Genomic DNA, 18,356 nt, shown 5'->3' on the forward strand with positions numbered 1-18,356 from the left:
GTAGTACATACAGTATAGTACCAATGGGTGTGTAGTACATACAGTATAGTACCAATGGGTGTGTAATAGATACAGTATAGTACCAATGGGTGTGTAGTACATACAGTATAGTACCAATGGGTGTGTAGTACATACAGTATAGTACCAATGAGTGTGTAGTACATACAGTATAGTACCAATGGGTGTGTAGTACATACAGTATAGTACCAATGAGTGTGTAGTACATACAGTATAGTACCAATGGGTGTGTAGTACGTACAGTATAGTACCAATGGGTGTGTAATACTGCAGTTGAATATGCATCTTCTTTGCTCACCTACACTCGCCTGCAGTGACTGTACTCCACCCCTTCTCTCTCTCTCTCTCTCTCTCTCTGCCCAGGCCATTAGCTGTGAATTACGGTGCTGCTACCATCACAGCCAATTGTCTGGACGACAAGCAGGCTTTGCCTCTCACTTTGCCTTGCTGTGTGTTAGCCTCCAGTCAAGTGGCGGGCTCGCCATCGTACGGCTGCTCGTCATCTCTGCAGTGATCGTGCAGGTAAGGAGAAAAGTCATGTTGCATTCTGGGCAGTCCTCACAGCACTCCATGCATGTTATGATGCATGACCATAATGGTTGTCTGCTGTGTTGATAAAGTTCTAATCACTTCTTTGTTGGTAAAAAGGTGCTTTCAAAGATGCAACACTACGAGTGAAGGGATGCACAGACTAGACGAGGCACATCTTCAGACTGGGCATTGACCAGCACAGGTGATGATTTATCATATTTAAATCATTTCTGCAGCTTGGAACTGACAAAAAGAGACAAAATGACTTGTGGCATGCAGCACACTAAGTATTGAAGTCTTAGTATGGCAATTTTTTGGACCATTTTCTGTTTCTGTGCCACTTTGTATGAGTTTATTACTATTACACACTCCCATGCACACTTTTCACGTTTGAACACGAACACACGGTGGCACTTTTCTTAATGCCAGCCTGTGTGTGTGTGTGTGTGTGTGTGTGTGTGTGTGTGTGTGTGTGTGTGTGTGTGTGTGTGTGTGTGTGTGTGTGTGTGTGTGTGTGTTCTTGTATTTCTACCCTTCTTGAGACATCAAGGAAAAGTACCTTCCATATGAGGACCGGTGAACAAGTTCAGACCGAAATCATGGTCCCTATGCTGGAAAATAATTGCATCTAATAGAGAATGTCTCATTTGCACCCCTGGTGGTGAAATCTATCAAAATGAGGGTGGTCCCAAAAAGGAGGGATTTTTCAAATTGACTGTGTGTCCCTTTTAAAAGTGCTCCCCCTCTGGTCAACATATGAAATAACAAGTGTGTGTTGCCCCCCCCCCCCAAAAAAAGGGATAAGCGGTAGAAAATAGATGGATGGATGGGTGTAAACATTTGAAGTGCGCCCCCTCTGGCCAACATATGTAATAACAAGTGTGTGTAAGAAATTGAAATGCGGCCCCTTTGGCCAAAATTACTTTTAAAAAAATATGTATATAGAGACGTATTGTAATAACTTGAAGTAAATAAAGAAGATTAAAAACCAATTACAAAAAATTAAAACAATTAAAAATGAACTAAAAGCAGTCTTTTTCTCACAATGTGTCGATTTCTTTCTTATAAAATTGGGAACGATTTCTCATATTCTTTCTGTTTCTGTAATATTGTAATATTTTCCCATATAATTATTACTTTTTTTTAATGTCAAATTATTACTTTTTAATGCAAAATGGTGACATTTGTCATATAAAATTCTGACTTTTATCATTATTGCCAATTTTTTTGTTGTCCTTATTATAATGTTGCCAAAATGTTAAAGTTTTCTTATAAAATTGTGACTATTGTCGAGTAAAATTACGACTCTTTTCATAATAATTGCCAAAATGTTAAGCTTTTCTTGTAAAATTGTGACTGTTATTGAGTAGAATTCCAACTTTCATCATAATATTGGACAAATGTTCAATTTTTTTTGGAACATTTTGACTTGCATTGAGTAAAATTACGTCTTTTTTCATAATTGTCAGGTTCAAACACTGATGACAAACAGACAAAAAAGCAAGGAATCAAACAGAGACAGAATTAAATTTGGCTCAATGAGGAGAGCCCGTACACCTGTATCCTTGTACAGTATTCCACCACGCTATGACGAAAGATTGAACGCCTCCTCTTTTATTTGGACTTTCCCTGATTACATGGCAACAGCTGTTTCTAAGGGAGGGGGGTTGTAAACAGCCATCGCCTTTGTTACAAAACAGTTCAAAGAAAAGGTCGTAAAACAGTTCAAAGAAAAGGTGCCTGGAGGGGAGTCAGGCCCTGCTTCCTCTCCGCTTTGTAGATCTCGGGTCAAGACAAAATCTTCCTGTGGATTACAATAGAAGAAACCGACGCCTTCATGTCGCTTCCCATCGTAGACAGTGGAGTTTTACAAGCTTTCTGCTTGGTAGGATCAAAGACATCTTTTGTCCTCTCGCAGGGCGAGCTGAACTCAATGTAACACAAAGTTTTGTGATAACTTAGATACAATTATTCTGACAATAATACTGCCAAAATTCTAAGTTTTTATTGTGAAATTGTGACTTTTTTCTTGTGAAATTCCAACTCGTTTTTCACAACAAGCTTTTTTATATTTGCATAGTATGTATATATTATTAATGTTGTAAATACAAATCTTTATATATCTAGAAAGGGTGGTCCTAAAGAGGTAGGCATTTTTCGGCGGTCTCAAGAAGGTAACAAATACAAGAATGTGTGTGTGTGTGTGTGTGTGTGTGTGTGTGTGTGTGTGTGTGTGTTTCTGTGTATGTTCACAGAGCATCAGTTTGCCTCACTTAGGCGAAGCAGGCATTTATTTGCCCGTTATGAGGCGAGAGCACAGTAGCCAGATGGAGGCTGTTGATCTTGTTAAAAAAGTCGAGGTGAGAAGGCCATTACCTGGTTGGCACACACACGCTAGTTAGCGTAGCGGCGGTGCACACGGGACGCCAGACGCCAGGCACTCAAAGTTATGAGAAGACTGTTGTTGTAAAACACAGCAGGCTGGATGTTAGGGATGAGTGCATCTATAGTGGATTTGCATCCAACTTGTAATGTACTGTGTGTGTGATGCACAGATTAGTGTTGACCTGCCGGTTAATGATTGACTCAACCCTCACACAGGACCACTGGTTGCTAAGAGCCCGAGGAAAGGGAGTCCAACAGTTGCCATGTACTTTTAAATACTGTAGGTCAGGGACCAGTAGTGACACCATACCGACCCAGTAGTGACACCATTCCGGCCCAGTAGTGACACCATACCAACCTAGTTGTTACACCATACCAACCCAGTAGTGACATTATACCGACCCAGTAGTGACACCATTCCGGCCCAGTAGTGACACCATACCAACCCAGTTGTGACACCATACCGACCCAGTAGTGACACCATACCGACCCAGTAGTGACACCATACCGGCACAGTAGTGACACCATACCGGACAAGTAGTGACACCATACCGGCCCGGTAGTGACACCATACCGACCCGGTAGTGACACCATACCGACCCGGTAGTGACACCATACCGGCCCAGTAGTGACACCTTACCGACCCAGTAGTGACACCATACCGGCCCATGAGTTCAGTTCAAAACCTGGGAGACAAACATATTTGCAACAAATTCCTAAAAACACTAAAATGCCCCTTTTGTACTGAGGAACTTACCACTGTAAACTAGGGTTGTCCCGATACCAATAAATTGGTACCGGTACCAAAATGTATGTCGATACTTTTCAAAATAAAGGGAACTACAAAAAATGTCAATATTGGCTTAGTTTTAACAGAAAATCGTACAATACAATAAACATATGTTTCCCGAGTAATACCAAAGACTATAAAAATGGGAACCATTACCTCCCTGCTTGGCACTCAGCATCAAGGGTTGGAACTTTTTTCCAAGATGGCACCGCTGTAGTGGCTGCTGTTGGCAGGAGCTCTGTGCTCTTGTGTCATCCTTTTGTGTTTCCCTCTTGTTTTCACGTGTTATTATATATATCCGATAATATCGGCCGATAAATGCTAAAGAAATGTAATATCAGAAATTATCGGTATCAGCTTCAAAGTTATCGGTATTGGTTTCAAAAAGTAAAATTTATGACTTTTTAAAATGCCGCTGTGTACACGGACATAGGGAGAAGTACAGAGCGCCAATAAACCTTAAAGGCATTGCCTTTTCGTGCCGGCCCTGTCTCATAATATCTAAGGTTTTTCTCACAAGTGAATGCAAAGCATACTTGGTCAACAGCCATACAGGTCACACTGAGGGTGGCCGTATAAATAACTTTATCACTGTTACAAATATGTGCCACACTGTGAACCCACACCAAACAAGAATGACAAACACATTTCGGGAGAACATCCGCACCGCAACACAACAGAACAAATACCCAGAACCCCTTGCAGCACTAACTCTTCCGGGACGCTACAATATACCCATGACCCCCCCCCCCCCCCCCGCCAACTCAACCCAGCCCACCTCAACCAAATTCCAAGCTGCTGTTTTGAGGCATGTTAAAAAAAATAATGCACTTTGTGACTTCAATAATAAATATGGCAGTGCCATGTTGGCATCTTTTTCCATAACTTGAGTTGATTTATTTTGGAAAACCTTGTTACATTGTTTAATGCATCCAGCGGGGCATCACAACAAAATTAGGCATAATAATGTGTTAATTCCACGACTGTATGTATCAGTATCGGTTGATATCGGTGATTAAGAGTTGGACAATGTCGGAATATCGGATATCGGCAAAAAGGCCATTATCGGACATCTCTAATATATATATGTATATATATATATGTATATATATATATATATTATATTTTTTGCCTTTTGGTTCGGGACCCTTTGGGACTGTGTGACAAGGGGTGGCACTTTCGTGACTTCTGCTGTGCTTTTTTGTGGACTTCTGGATCTGCCTCCCGGGAGCCTTTTGGCCATGGAGACCAGCTGCTGGGTCTCTGCCACACCAGAGTCCGTTTGGAGAGACTGGAGGAGATGCAGATGAAGAGACAGGGCTGCGGAGCTAGCACTGAGCGCCGGGACGGACAGGCTTCACATTGTCCCCCATTGTTTACCTGTATCTCGACTTTTTTGTAAGGGGCGCCGGAAGTTGGCAGACCCGTCAGCGATCCTGTTCTGTCTCCCTGTAATGTTTGTCTGATCTTGAATGGGATTGTGCTGAAAATTGTAATTTCCCCTCGGGGATTAATAAAGTATTTCTGATTCTGATTCTGATTCTGAATTGGGGGTTAAATCACCAAAAATTATTCCCGGGCGCGGCCACCGCTGCTGCCCACTGCTCCCCTCACCTCCCAGGGGGTGATCAAGGGTGATGGGTCAAATGCAGAGAATAATTTCGCCACACCTAGTGTGTGTGTGACTATCATTGGTACTTTAAAGGCCTACTGAAACCCACTACTACCGACCACGCAGTCTGATAGTTTATATATCAATGATGAAATCTTAACATTGCAACACATGCCAATACGGCCGGGTTAACTTATAAAGTGCAATTTTAAATTTCCCGCTAAACTTCCGGTTGAAAACGTCTTTGTATGATGACGTATGCGCGTGACGTCAAACGTTGAAACGGAAGTATTCGGACGCCATTGAATCCAATACAAAAAGCTCTGTTTTCATCGCAAAATTCCACAGTATTCTGGACATCTGTGTTGGTGAATCTTTTGCAATTTGTTTAATGAACAATGGAGACTGCAAAAAAGAAAGCTGTAGGTGGGATCGGTGTATTAGCGGCTGGCTCCAGCAACACAAGCAGGAGGACTTTGACTTGGATAGCAGACGCGCTATCCGACGCTAGCCGCCGACCGCACGGTTGATCGCTGGAACGCAGGTGAGCACGGGTGTTGATGAGCAGATGAGGGCTTGCTGGCGTAGGTGGATAGCTAATGTTTTTAGCATAGCTCTGTGAGGTCCCGTTGCTAAGTTAGCTTCAATGGCGTCGTTAGCAACAGCATTGTTAAGCTTCGCCAGGCTGGAAAGCATTAACCGTGTAGTTACATTGTCCATGGTTTAATAGTATTGTTGCTCTTCTGTCTATCCTTCCAGTCAGGGGCTTATTTCTTTTGTTTCTATATGCAGTTAAGCCCGATGCTATCACGTTAGCTCCGTAGCTAAAGTGTTTCGCCGATGTATTGTCGTGGAGATAAAAGTCACTGTGAATGTCCATTTCGCGTTCTCGACTCTCATTTTCAAGAGGATATAGTATCCGAGGTGGTTTAAAATACAAATCCGTGATCCACAATAGAAAAAGGAGAGAATGTGGAATCCAATGAGCCCGCTTGTACCTAAGTTACGGTCAAGAGCGAAAAAAGATGCGTCCTGCACTGCACTCTAGTCCTTCACTCTCACATTCCTCATCCACGAATCTTTCATCCTCGCTCAAATTAATGGGGTAATCGTCACTTTCTCGGTCCGAATCGCTCTCGCTGCTGGTGTAAACAATGCTGTAATGTGAGGAGCCTTTCAACCTGCGACGTCACGCTACTTCCGGTAGGGGCAAGGCTTTTTTTATCAGCGACCAAAAGTTGCGAACTTTATCGTCGATGTTCTCTACTAAATCCTTTCAGCAAAAATATGGCAATATTGCGAAATGATCAAGTATGACACATAGAATGGATCTGCTATCCCCGTTTGAATAAAAAAATGTCATTTCTGTAGGCCTTTAACTTTAACTTTAACTGTAGCATTTAAAGAACAATTTTAGAAGGTTAAAATATGAAATAAAGGGCATTAAACACATTAGGCTTTTCTTGCTGCACTCAAAGAACAATTTACAGTTTTCCATATTACATATAGTCTGCCATAATCAAGGATTAGATTGGAATATAATAAGCTTTATTAACATTATATTAAATGTTTCATGATTTATGGTTGCCACTCCTGGTCTGTGCTTTAAGAAAAATACAATTATTAGTAAGTACTAAAAACAAAACTATGGATAAATGTACACAGAAGCCATGTAGCAGGTAAAACACACTTATGTTAAAGATAAAACACTAATTGTAGCAATTTGTTACAAAATTCAGTCATTTTACTTGCATTAGTTGACGTTAGATGGACGGTCTTGACTCCGCTAGTATTTGAAGTCCAAATACTTTCATATTGTACGTCACACACTCTTTATTAACCAGTAGAATTGTCGTTTTTTGCCATTCTTCCTCTCCAAGATGTTATTGCTTATATGCACTTTGTGTGTGCGTTTTGACACACTCAACAAAGTTCAGTTAAAAACTTCTGAGAGACTCACATTAATGCAGCAGATTCTTAAACAAAACTAGAGTGCTGTCATAGAGATGATCTTTGACTAGTTTGTTTGTAGAAGGTCCTCAAAGACAGCAGAGAGACAAAAAAAAATAGACCAAAATCAAATGTCTACTATAGAGGACGATAGTTCTACGGCAGGGGTGCCCACACTTTTTCTGCAGGCTGGCTATTTTTCAGTTGACCAAGTGGAGGGGATTTACCTCATTCATATATATCATTTATATTTATTTATTTATGAAAGAGATGTTTTTGTTAACAAGTTAAAGGTGTTTAATGATAATACAAGCATGTTTAACACATATAGATTCCTTTCTTTCATGAAGATAAGAATATAAGTTGGTGTATTACCTGATTCTGATGACTTGCATTGATTGGAATCAGACAGTAGTGATGATAATGTCTACATATTCAAATGGGGGAGAAAAAAAGTCCTCCTTTCTGTCCAATACCACATGAAAGTGGTTGCTTTTTGCCATCTTATTTGTCCAGCTTCCTTCTCCTTTTTATACACTTTACAAGAAATACATTGGATGCAAACTCCGTAGCTTGCTAGCTTGTGCACGCCAGCTTTCTGAGACTCTTATTTTGTTAGCGCAGGCAGGATGAAGCAGTGCTTTTATTGTGAAGATAGGAATTGTGCAGTCGGTCTTTAGAGTTTTGATGGCAGGTACGGCGCGAGAGTCTGTTGAAATGAAAAGTGTTTCTCGCCTTCCTGTCGGTCGTTTTTTCTTAATAATGATCTGGCAGCAGCCAGCGTCATCTCACAAGACCCTCGGGTGCCGTGAATGTCAATCAAGTGACAAAAGTGACGTCTTGGTGAAGATTGATGATCGCTCATTTTTAGGTCTATTTTTTTAATGCCTGGCACCCTCCACCATCGACCGCTAGCTCGCCATCGACGTAATGGGCACCCCTGGTATAGGAAATGTACAAAATAAGACTAATAGGAAAGGGAGAGGTCCGGCCCCCCAGTCCTTAGCTTTTTGGAAATGTGGCCCCCAAAACATGAGTTGAATAGCCCTGCTGTAGCTGTTTTACATGTATATTTAAACAAATATTGTATATATATATATATACATATATATATATATATATATATATATATATATATATATATATATATACTGTATATATAGTCAAGGTTTCTGTGGTTTATCCGTTATACAGTGGTCAATACCGGGGTAGAGCGGAATATACGTTTGGTCAGAGGCTATTTCATTCCTTCAAGCGTGTTTCTTGGAAACAGGCTTGTAGGGATGATAAAGCCTTTGTGTTTTTTCCTGACATAACGTGTGTATATATATAATATATATATATATATATATATATATATATATATATATATATATATATATATATATATATATATATATATATATATATATATATATATATATATCTACGGTCAAACTAGTTGATTTTGTGTATTAATACTGCCCACTCATTGGAAAAAGAGATGAATAATATGGGGCAGCGGGTCTTTCTGTGTGGAGTTTACATGTTCTCCCCCTGACTGCGTGGGTTCCCTCCCAACTCCAAAGACATGGCAACACTAAATTGCCCCACACCCGCGGTTCTGAGAGGGAAAGCGGTAGAAAATGGATGGATGACAAAAAACTTGACATGGTAGGATTAATATGCACACACACTAGTTTCTCTCCTCAGAGTTGTTGGGACCCCAACTGAAAAGATGGTTGGACTGAGAAACCGCTCCACGTGGGAACCTTTGCTGCTCAAGTCCTCCTGCATCAAATCCTGCGCCATTGGCTGCTCCCTGGGCATCACGGCGCACCTCACCTATGCCAACGCAGACAAGGAGCCTGTTGAAGGTGAGTGATGAGGGCACAGGAGACACATATTTGCATAAAACCGATACACATCTCCGTTTCAGCTGGATGGGACGGGATCTTGATCACCTTTAACACACGTGGTTTTTATTTTAACTAAACTTCTCACGACTAGACCGAACATAACACGGAGTACTTTTTGTTATTTAGGTGTGTTTGTGTACCCTCTTGGAGAAAAAGAGGTGGTGGTGGGCTTTGAAGCCACAATCGCAGGACGCCAGATGGGCGTTCAGATCCAGAACCGAGGGAAGCTGAAGGACTGCTGCTTGGACTGCTGCCCGGGTTCTGGTCCTGACGGCCGGGAATGGAACTGCTGCGGGAGCTCCGGTCTGGACATGCAGTGCACCAATGGTGGGTCTGGAGCAGTCACTTTATACACTGATTCTTTAGAAATGTGGCAGTCCTACTTTTGGAGCGTCGGCTAAATAATTCCAAGGAGCTGATGTTGTAATCTGCTGACGTAGGATAAAATATGGCTATCACTGAGATTACAAGGGCAGACTGTAGATTTTGATAAATGTTGCTGCTGTTTGCTATTTTATTAAGCACTAACATGGAATCTCAATTTGTGTCAGGACATCTCATTCTGGACGAAGACCTGGAGAGAACCACCTTCATCGTGGGCACAGGGGTCATAGGTCCCATGGATATTGTTTCCATCATCATGAAGACCACACTGGAACTTCCTACATTAGAAAATGGAGCCATCCGCATTGTCTACCCGACAATCCTGACGCCCGTCGTCACACACATGACCACAAGCAAGAGTGAAAACGGGGGGAAATCCGAAGACACCGGGTACGCTGAATTGTCAAAATACTGTAGAGCAGTGGTCCCCAGCCTCAGGTTCGGGGACGCATTTGCTACCGGGCCACACAAAAACATAAATTAATTTAGAAACTACCGCATTTTCTCCGACTTAACTTTGGCCTGTCCCACTAAACACCAATAAGCTTGTTAATAGATGTATATTACAACTCCTTTGTTATAGGACAGGGGTGTCAAACTCAAATACAGAGTGGGCCAAAATTTAAAACTGAAAAAAGCCGCGGGCCAAGGTTGAACAAATTATCAATCAATCAATCAATGTTTATTTATATAGCCCTAAATCACAAGTGTCTCAAAGGGCTGTACAAGCCACAACGACATCCTCGGTACAGAGCCCACATACGGGCAAGGAAAAACTCACCCCAGTGGGACGTCGGTGAATGACTATGAGAAACCTTGGAGAGGACCGCATATGTGGGTAATCCCCCCCCTCTAGGGGAGACCGAAAGCAATGGATGTCGAGTGGGTCTGACATAACATTGTGAAAGTCCAGTCCACAGTGGATCCAACACATCAGCGAGAGTCCAGTCCACAGCGGGGCCAGCAGGAAACCATCCCGAGCGGAGACGGGTCAGCAGCGCAGAGATGTCCCCAACCGCAAATTAACCTTTAATTAGGGACCCAAACAAGTTTTGCATTGAATATTGAACAAGCAAGGCTTATATAACTTTATAGTGACATGCAAAATCGAGTTTCAAATAATAATAATAATAATTAAAAAATATCAATGGCATATCAAATACAATTGAAATAAAAATGTAAGGCCTCTTTTCTATTTGCAGCCTTCTGAGGTAAATTTCAACATTAACTTTTTCCACAGGCTAATAAATTTGAAAATAAAATAACAATGAATAAACCAACCATTCAGGACTTTAAACTGCTCAGTTTGCAACACACTGATCTAATCTGATGTGCCCAAGCCAGATACCTGGCATCTTTTCTTGGATGCTACTTCATTAATGTCGGGGCTCAGGCTTTGAGTTGAGGCATCTTTCATTATCGAACGAAGGTGTTCATCAGCCATTATATCTTGTAGTCCACCCGGACCACATACTTGGGGGCGTGCTTTAAAGGCACTGCGTTTATCGTCCTCCACGAGCCATCGTCACATCTGCTTTTCATCCATTTCAACAACGTGCCGGCCCGTTCACAAAATTTGTGTGACTTTAGCATGCACACACACGTACATGCAATGCATATTCGGCCAACAGCGATACAGGTTACACTGACGGTGCCCGTATAAATAACTTTAACACTGTTAGAAATATGCGCCACACTGTGAATCCACACCAAACAAGAATGACAAACACATTTCGGGAGAACATCCGCACCGTAACACAACATAAACACAACAAAACAAATACCCAGAATCCCATGCTACCACCAAACCCGCCCCCCACCCCGCACCTCCCCACTCCCTCCGTGCGTCGGTTGAGGTGGGCGGGGTTGGGGGGCGGGGTGTATATTGCAGCCCAGAAGAGTTAGGGCTGCATGGGATTCTGGGTATTTGTTTTGTTGTGTTTATGTTGTGTTACGGTGCGGATGTTCTCCCGAAATGTGTTTGTCATTCTTGTTTGGTGTGGATTCACAGTGTGGCGCATATTTCTAACAGTGTTAAAGTTATTTATACGGCCACCGTCAGTGTAACCTGTATCGTTGTTGGCCAAGTATGCTTTGCATTCACATGTGAGTGTGTGTTGAAGCCGCACATATGTGTATATTATGTGACTGGGCCAGCATTCTGGGTGAAAAGCGGACGTGACGATTTTTGGGAGGGGCACCGAAATTTGAGCGTCTCCCGGGAGGGTTGGCAAGTATGAGAATTAGCGGTGAATGCAGTGTTACTGCGGCACCGCCGCTGAATATAATCGGCGGGCCAGCTCTAGTGTTAATTTGATATTGCCTTAAGGGCCAAGTGAAATTACACGAGTTTGACACCCATGTTATAGGACATTAATGCACATATCAAATGTTCATGTGCCAGATTGTAGCCAAAGGCTAATTTTTCATGCTCTTTTGCACCGCCGCTGAATATAATCGGCGGGCCAGCTCTAGTGTTAATTTGATATTGCCTTAAGGGCCAAGTGAAATTACACGAGTTTGACACCCATGTTATAGGACATTAATGCACATATCAAATGTTCATGTGCCAGATTGTAGCCAAAGGCAAATTTTTCATGCTCTTTTTTTTGCTGTTTTCATCTGCCACACGTAGAAAGCCGGTCTGTAAAAATAAGGCATACATTAAACTGGTCCCTGCTGGAAAAAATGTTGGGGAACCCTGCTGTAGAGAATTAAATTTAATACTAACTAGAATTTGCAATGCATGTGAATGCCCTATGTGCGCGAACCGCCAAACCGCCGATACGTGTGAGCGTAACTGAAATACTTGAATGTCTAGGGTGAGTGGAGTGTGTGGATGTTGGAACGGTTCAAATCGGATGAGAAATGTGGGATATGCAGTCGATTTCCCATCCATTGTCAATAGGGAGAAAATTATCGGAAAACTGCTAATTTTGGGAAACGGAAAACATGTTTTGCGTTCGATATCATTTGTACAAAAAGAAAAATGGTAATTTGTTGTTCCAATTAAGAAGAATGTTTTGAAGGTTGAATGGTCAAAAACGGTTGAAAAATGTGGCCTGTGAAAACTTTCCAGGAAAACTAGGGCTAACTAGGGCTATGGAAAACCGGGAATTCTGGGAATTTTTTTTTTATTTGATAGTTTGTTTGTCTGAGGTGTGTGGATGGTGGAACGGTTCGAATCGGATGAGAAATGTGGGATATGCAGTCGGTTGTATATTTCCCATCCATTGTCAATGGGGAGAAAATTATCGAAAAATTCTGGGGAAACCGGAAATTTTGGGAAAGAGAAAAAATGTTTTGTGTTCGACATATGTGAAGAACAGTATGGGTGGATAATTAAAAGGTCACAATCGGGTAAAAAAAAATTGGGCGTTGTATAACTATGAATACGTCTATTCATTTGAATAGAAATTTGGGAATTTCAAGAAAAACTGGGATTTTGGAAAATATAGGTAATACAATGATTGTCCTAGATGATATAAATGGGTTGGTGTTGGAATTTTTCAAGACAGTTGAAAAATTTTGACGTAGTAACAGTTTGAATTTAAATGGGTATTTTGGAATTCCTGGAATTTTGTACAAAAAGAAAAATTGTAGTTTTGTTGTTCCAACTAAGAAGAATGTTTTGAAGATGTAATGGTCAAAAACGGTTGTAAAATGTGGCCTGTGACAACTTTACAGGAAGAGGTGAAACTAGGGCTATGGAAACCAGGGAATTCGGGGAATTCCTGGATTTTTTTTTAACTTGGTAGTTTGATTGTTAAAGGTGAGTGGAGTGTGTGGATGGTGGAATGGTTTAAATTGGATGAGAAATGAGGGATATGCATTTGATTGTATATTTCCCATCCATTGTCAATGGGGAGAAAATTATCGGAAAACCGGTAATATTGGGAAAAAGAAAACATGTTTTGCGTTCAAAATATGTGAAGAACAGTGTGGGTGGATGGTTTAAAGGTTGGAATCGGGTAAAAAATGTGGTACTTTGTATAACTATGAATATGTTCATCCATTTGAATAGGAATTTCCTAGAAATTTGGGAATTTGGGGAAAAACAGGGATTTTTGAAAATATAACAATTGTCCTAGATGATATGAATGGGTTGGTGTTGGAATTTTTCAAAACGGTTGAAAAATGTTGACGTAGTAACAGTTTAAATTTAAGTGGGTATTTCGAAATTCCTGGAATTTCGGGAAAACCGGGAATTTTATTTTTGTTGTTCCAATTAAGAAGAATGATGTGAAGGTGAAATGGTCAAAAACGGTTGAAAAATGTGGCCTGTGAAAACTTTCCGGGAAGAGTTGAAACTAGGGCTATGGAAAACCGTGAATTCTGGGAATTCTTTTTTTTTTTAACTTGGTAGTTTGATTGTCCAAGGTGAGTGGAATGGTTCAAATCGGTTGAGAAATGTGGAAATTGTGCTAGTTGGAAAAATGGCCTATTCATTTTCATTTGGGAAAAATGACCCGGAAAAACCGTGAATTCTGGGTAATCTATGATATACTTTTATTTTATTGGGGAGCTCACAATTCCCGGTTTTGATACTCGAACGGTTCCGATTGGATGAAAACTGTGGGCTGTGGAGCGCGCCAAAGTTTTGCAATGGAATAATAATAATAAATAGATTGTGTTTGTGATTGTGTTTTGGCATAGAATCTTAACAATAAGTCACAACATTAGTGAGACAGTTTTGTGAGATCCCATACAATAATTTGCTCCTCTCAGTGCCGTTCTACACCAATGCAAACTACAAACACAGCAATAGGGCCTGATCTATTAAAGGTTTGTATATAGTAACTCAAGTGCAAACTTGATAGCACACACTAAGCAGATCTACTAAGGTCAGGAGCAGAGGATTGTGTCTCTTGAGTGAGCAAAAAAAGTCATCGCAATCCATTCAGTGTGTCTGTCTTCATGAAGAATATATGCTGATTATCAGAACGCCCACAATACTGGGAGGAGAAAATGCAAATATTATTATTCAGCACCAGTGTTGGGTTAGTTACTGAAAACCAGTAACTAGTTACAGTTACTAGTTACTTTATTTCAAAAGTAACTCAGTTACTAACTGAGTTACTTACACCAAAAAGTAATGCGTTACTGTGAAAAGTAACTATTTAGTTACTTTTATATATATATATATATATATATATATATATATATATATATATATATATATATATATATATATATATATATATATATATATATATATATATATATATATATATATATATATATATATATATATATATATATACATATACATACACATATACACATATATATATATATATATATATATATATATTTTTTTTTTTTAAATTTTTTAAGCCCCCTTTAATGCCCTTTTAGCCTTCATTTCAGTACTGTTATTGCACTGGAGAATAATACAATCTGTTGATCAACTTGACATGCATTTGCATCACTGAACTCTGCTAAGCAATGTGGTCTACATACAACACACAAAGACAAAGATATCTTTCAAAGGGCCAATTTGTTTCAGGCCAGAACAAATTGACAAAACTATTTCAAATAGCTGCAACATAACATACATAAGTAACAAACAGCATAATAACAACATAGCTGTAAACCAAGGAAGGCACACACTACATACACAAAGCCTAACCAGGCATTTTTTTCTCTCAAGGAAGTCTGAAATAAAATCATGTCTGAAGCCCAGAACACTACACATGTCCCCAGTTTTAGTTTAGAGATAAGGAAAGATTGGCCTGGCCCACTAGCATCCCTCTTAATTTTTGTGAACTTTATAGTCTATACATTTAGAGTGATGTGATAGTCAAACACTCTAGAAGTCTAGAATGAAAGAGCAACAGTATATAAGAGAATTGACAGTGTGTGTGTACCTTCAGTGCGCAGTGCCTCGTTAAAATCCAGCCGCTGTTGCTTAGGAGGTGAAGTGTGTGTCTCTTTACTAGCTTCGTCGAAGCATGTTGCTTTTGTAGCTGTTTCAGCAGATTTGAATTGCTAGGATAGGATCTTTGATCCAAGACACAACTTACATTTAACTAAAATTTTCTTTTCTTTGTGGTCGACAAAAGAAAAGTAGTGAGAATATCTCCATGTTAAGAAACTCGACTTCGGGCTTTGCCATGTCTTGTTAGTAAACACAGACACGACCCCTCCCCCACACACACATACACACAGACAGCGTGCGGCGCGCCTCTTCCTTGTCGCCTCCTCCGCAGCGCTCCAATAAAACACACTCAGATCTTCTCAGTTTGTAGCCGATACTACATCAAAAATAACGTAAAATAACGCAGTAACGCATCATGTAGTAACGGTAACTGAGTTACTGAATATAAAAAATAACGCGTTAAATTACTATTTACCGCCTGTCATGACGTGGTTTTTCGCAAATTACTGCGAGGATTGTTCTCCCAGGACGCAAACTGACTTTTCCAGACAACGGTAGAAGGTAGGAACATATTTATTTATCTCTCAAAAAGGTGAAAACAAAAAGGCGCACAAGGCGAAGGCACAACTTAACACAGGAAACAAAAGCTAACACTTAGTCTGAACTATGGACATGGCAAGACAAAAAGACGCTAACTGTGGCATGAATAAACAAAACTTACTTGACAAGGCATGAAGCATGAAAAGAGCAATCGCAAGAATATAAGCATGAACAGAGCATGAAATGAACAAAGCAAACGCATGAATACAAGCATGAAACCATCAATAGGGAGCATGAAACAATCAGCATGAACTATGGCATGAGCAGAGCAATGTCGCCAGCACGACTAACTGGCAAAGACAGGTTTAAATAGTCATCTCCTAATTAAAGCAGGTGTGTGTCCTGAACAAATGAGGCAGGTGAAACTAATGAGTCGCCATGGTGACAAAACAAACAAGGAAGCGCAAACAGGAACTAAAAGAGTCCAAAAAATAACAAAACATAATCCAGACCACAGAACATGACACCGCCGAAAGTAACGGTGTTACAGTAACGCATTACTTTGTAACGCGTTAGTCCCAACACTGTTCAGCACACGCATTGTGATTTACCAAGGCAAAAACTGTTCTGCGGCCACTATTTTGAGTCTGAAAAGTGTGTGCAAAGTGACAGTTACGCACCCGTCTGTGACAAAGGAGGGGATCACGCTGCAAAGACAGTTGGACAGGGAATCTTTCGTACTACGTGTGCATGTCAACATATAGGGACTGTCAGGAATAAAAAAGAATAGACATATTGTCTATTCAGCAATATGGTTTTATAATTTTACAGCTGCTGGATGTCTTAAGAGGCTGATTAAAACAAATTCAGTTGATGTGTTTTAGTGTCTGCTGGCTTTTTTTTTTATGGCTTTCGCATCTTCATTTAGGAAATATAGTGACGTGATATAGCTCCTATATGAAAAAACATCTTGCAATATGCATTTGCTTGCATTTGGATTATTCCAGACGCCTCCCTGCACAGCGCACAATAAGTGTGCTAAAAATGTTTTCTGTTGTCGAGATTGTGATTGTATATTACAGGAAAAGTGTTATGTGTTATACAAACCCCGTTTCCATATGAGTTGGGAAATTGTGTTAGATGTAAATATAAACGGAATACAATGATTTGCAAATCCTTTTCAACCCATATTCAATTGAATGCACTACAAAGACAAGATATTTGATGTTCAAACTCATAAACTTTTTTTTTTTTTTGCAAATAATAATTAACTTAGATTTTCATTGCTGCAACACGGGAACTGAGGGAACACATTTTTTAAGCTTCTCAGGTGGAATTCTTTCCCATTCTTGCTTGATGTACAGCTTAAGTTGTTCAACAGTCCGAGGGTCTCCGTTGTGGTATTTTAGGCTTTATGTGCGCCACACATTTTCAATGGGAGACAGGTCTGGACTACAGGCAGGCCAGTCTAGTACCCGCACTCTTTTACTATGAAGCCACGTTGATGTAACATGTGGCTTGGCAATGTCTTGCTGAAATAAGCAGGGGCGTCCATGGTAACGTTGCTTGGATGGCAACATATGTTGCTCCAAAACCTGTATGTACCTTTCAGCATTAATGGTGCCTTCACAGATGTGTAAGTTACCCATGCCTTGGGCACTAATACACCCCCATACCATCACAGATGCTGGCTTTTCAACTTTGCGTCTATAACAGTCCGGATGGTTCTTTTCCTCTTTGGTCCGGAAGACACGACGTCCACAGTTTCCCCTAAAAATTGGAATGTGGACTCGTTAGACCACAGAACACTTTTCCACTTTGCATCAGTCCATCTTAGATGAGCTCGGGCTCAGCGAAGCCGGCAGCGTTTCTGGGTGTTGTTGATAAATGGCTTTGGCTTTGCATAGTAGAGTTTTAACTTGCACTTACAGATGTAGCGACCAACTGTTACTGACAGTGGTTTTCTGAAGTGTTCCTGAGCCCATGTGGTGATATCCTTTACACACTGATGTCGCTTTTTGATGCAGTACCGCCTGATGGATCGAAGGTCTCGGGCATTCAATGTTTATTACGCTTACGTGCAGTAATTTCTCGATATTCTCTGAACCCTTTGATGATATTACGGGCCGTAGATGGTGAAATCCCTAAATTCCTTGCAATAGCTGGTTGAGAAATGTTGTTCTTAAACTGTTTGACAATTTGCTCACGCGTTTGATGACAAAGTGGTGACCCTCGCCCCATCCTGGTTTGTGAATGACTGAGCATTTCATGGAAGCTGCTTTTGTACCCAATCATAGCACCCATCTGTTCCCAATTAGCTTGTTCACCTGTGGAATGTTCCAAATAAGTGTTTGATGAGCATTCCTC

At 40.6% G+C, this 18,356-nt stretch overlaps 2 protein-coding genes across 2 annotated transcripts in view; one reads left to right on the top strand and one right to left on the bottom strand.

The window, feature by feature from the left end:
- prss56 (serine protease 56) overlaps positions 1-18,356 on the bottom strand; it is a 67,780-nt gene that overhangs the window by 29,360 nt on the left and 20,064 nt on the right. The window lies entirely within an intron of this gene.
- The window catches only part of vwa5b2 (von Willebrand factor A domain containing 5B2), a 43,181-nt gene continuing 25,535 nt past the window's right edge, over positions 711-18,356 (top strand). The window contains exons 1-4 of the mRNA XM_062022767.1: positions 711-751; positions 8,979-9,142; positions 9,311-9,511; positions 9,736-9,958. Of these exons, the coding sequence (XP_061878751.1) occupies positions 9,004-9,142; positions 9,311-9,511; positions 9,736-9,958 (563 nt within the window). The 5' untranslated portion in view covers positions 711-751; positions 8,979-9,003. The remainder of the gene's footprint in view (positions 752-8,978; positions 9,143-9,310; positions 9,512-9,735; positions 9,959-18,356) is intronic.

The sequence above is a fragment of the Entelurus aequoreus genome, linkage group LG16, assembly GCF_033978785.1.
Source record: "Entelurus aequoreus isolate RoL-2023_Sb linkage group LG16, RoL_Eaeq_v1.1, whole genome shotgun sequence".
Taxonomy (NCBI): domain Eukaryota; kingdom Metazoa; phylum Chordata; class Actinopteri; order Syngnathiformes; family Syngnathidae; genus Entelurus; species Entelurus aequoreus.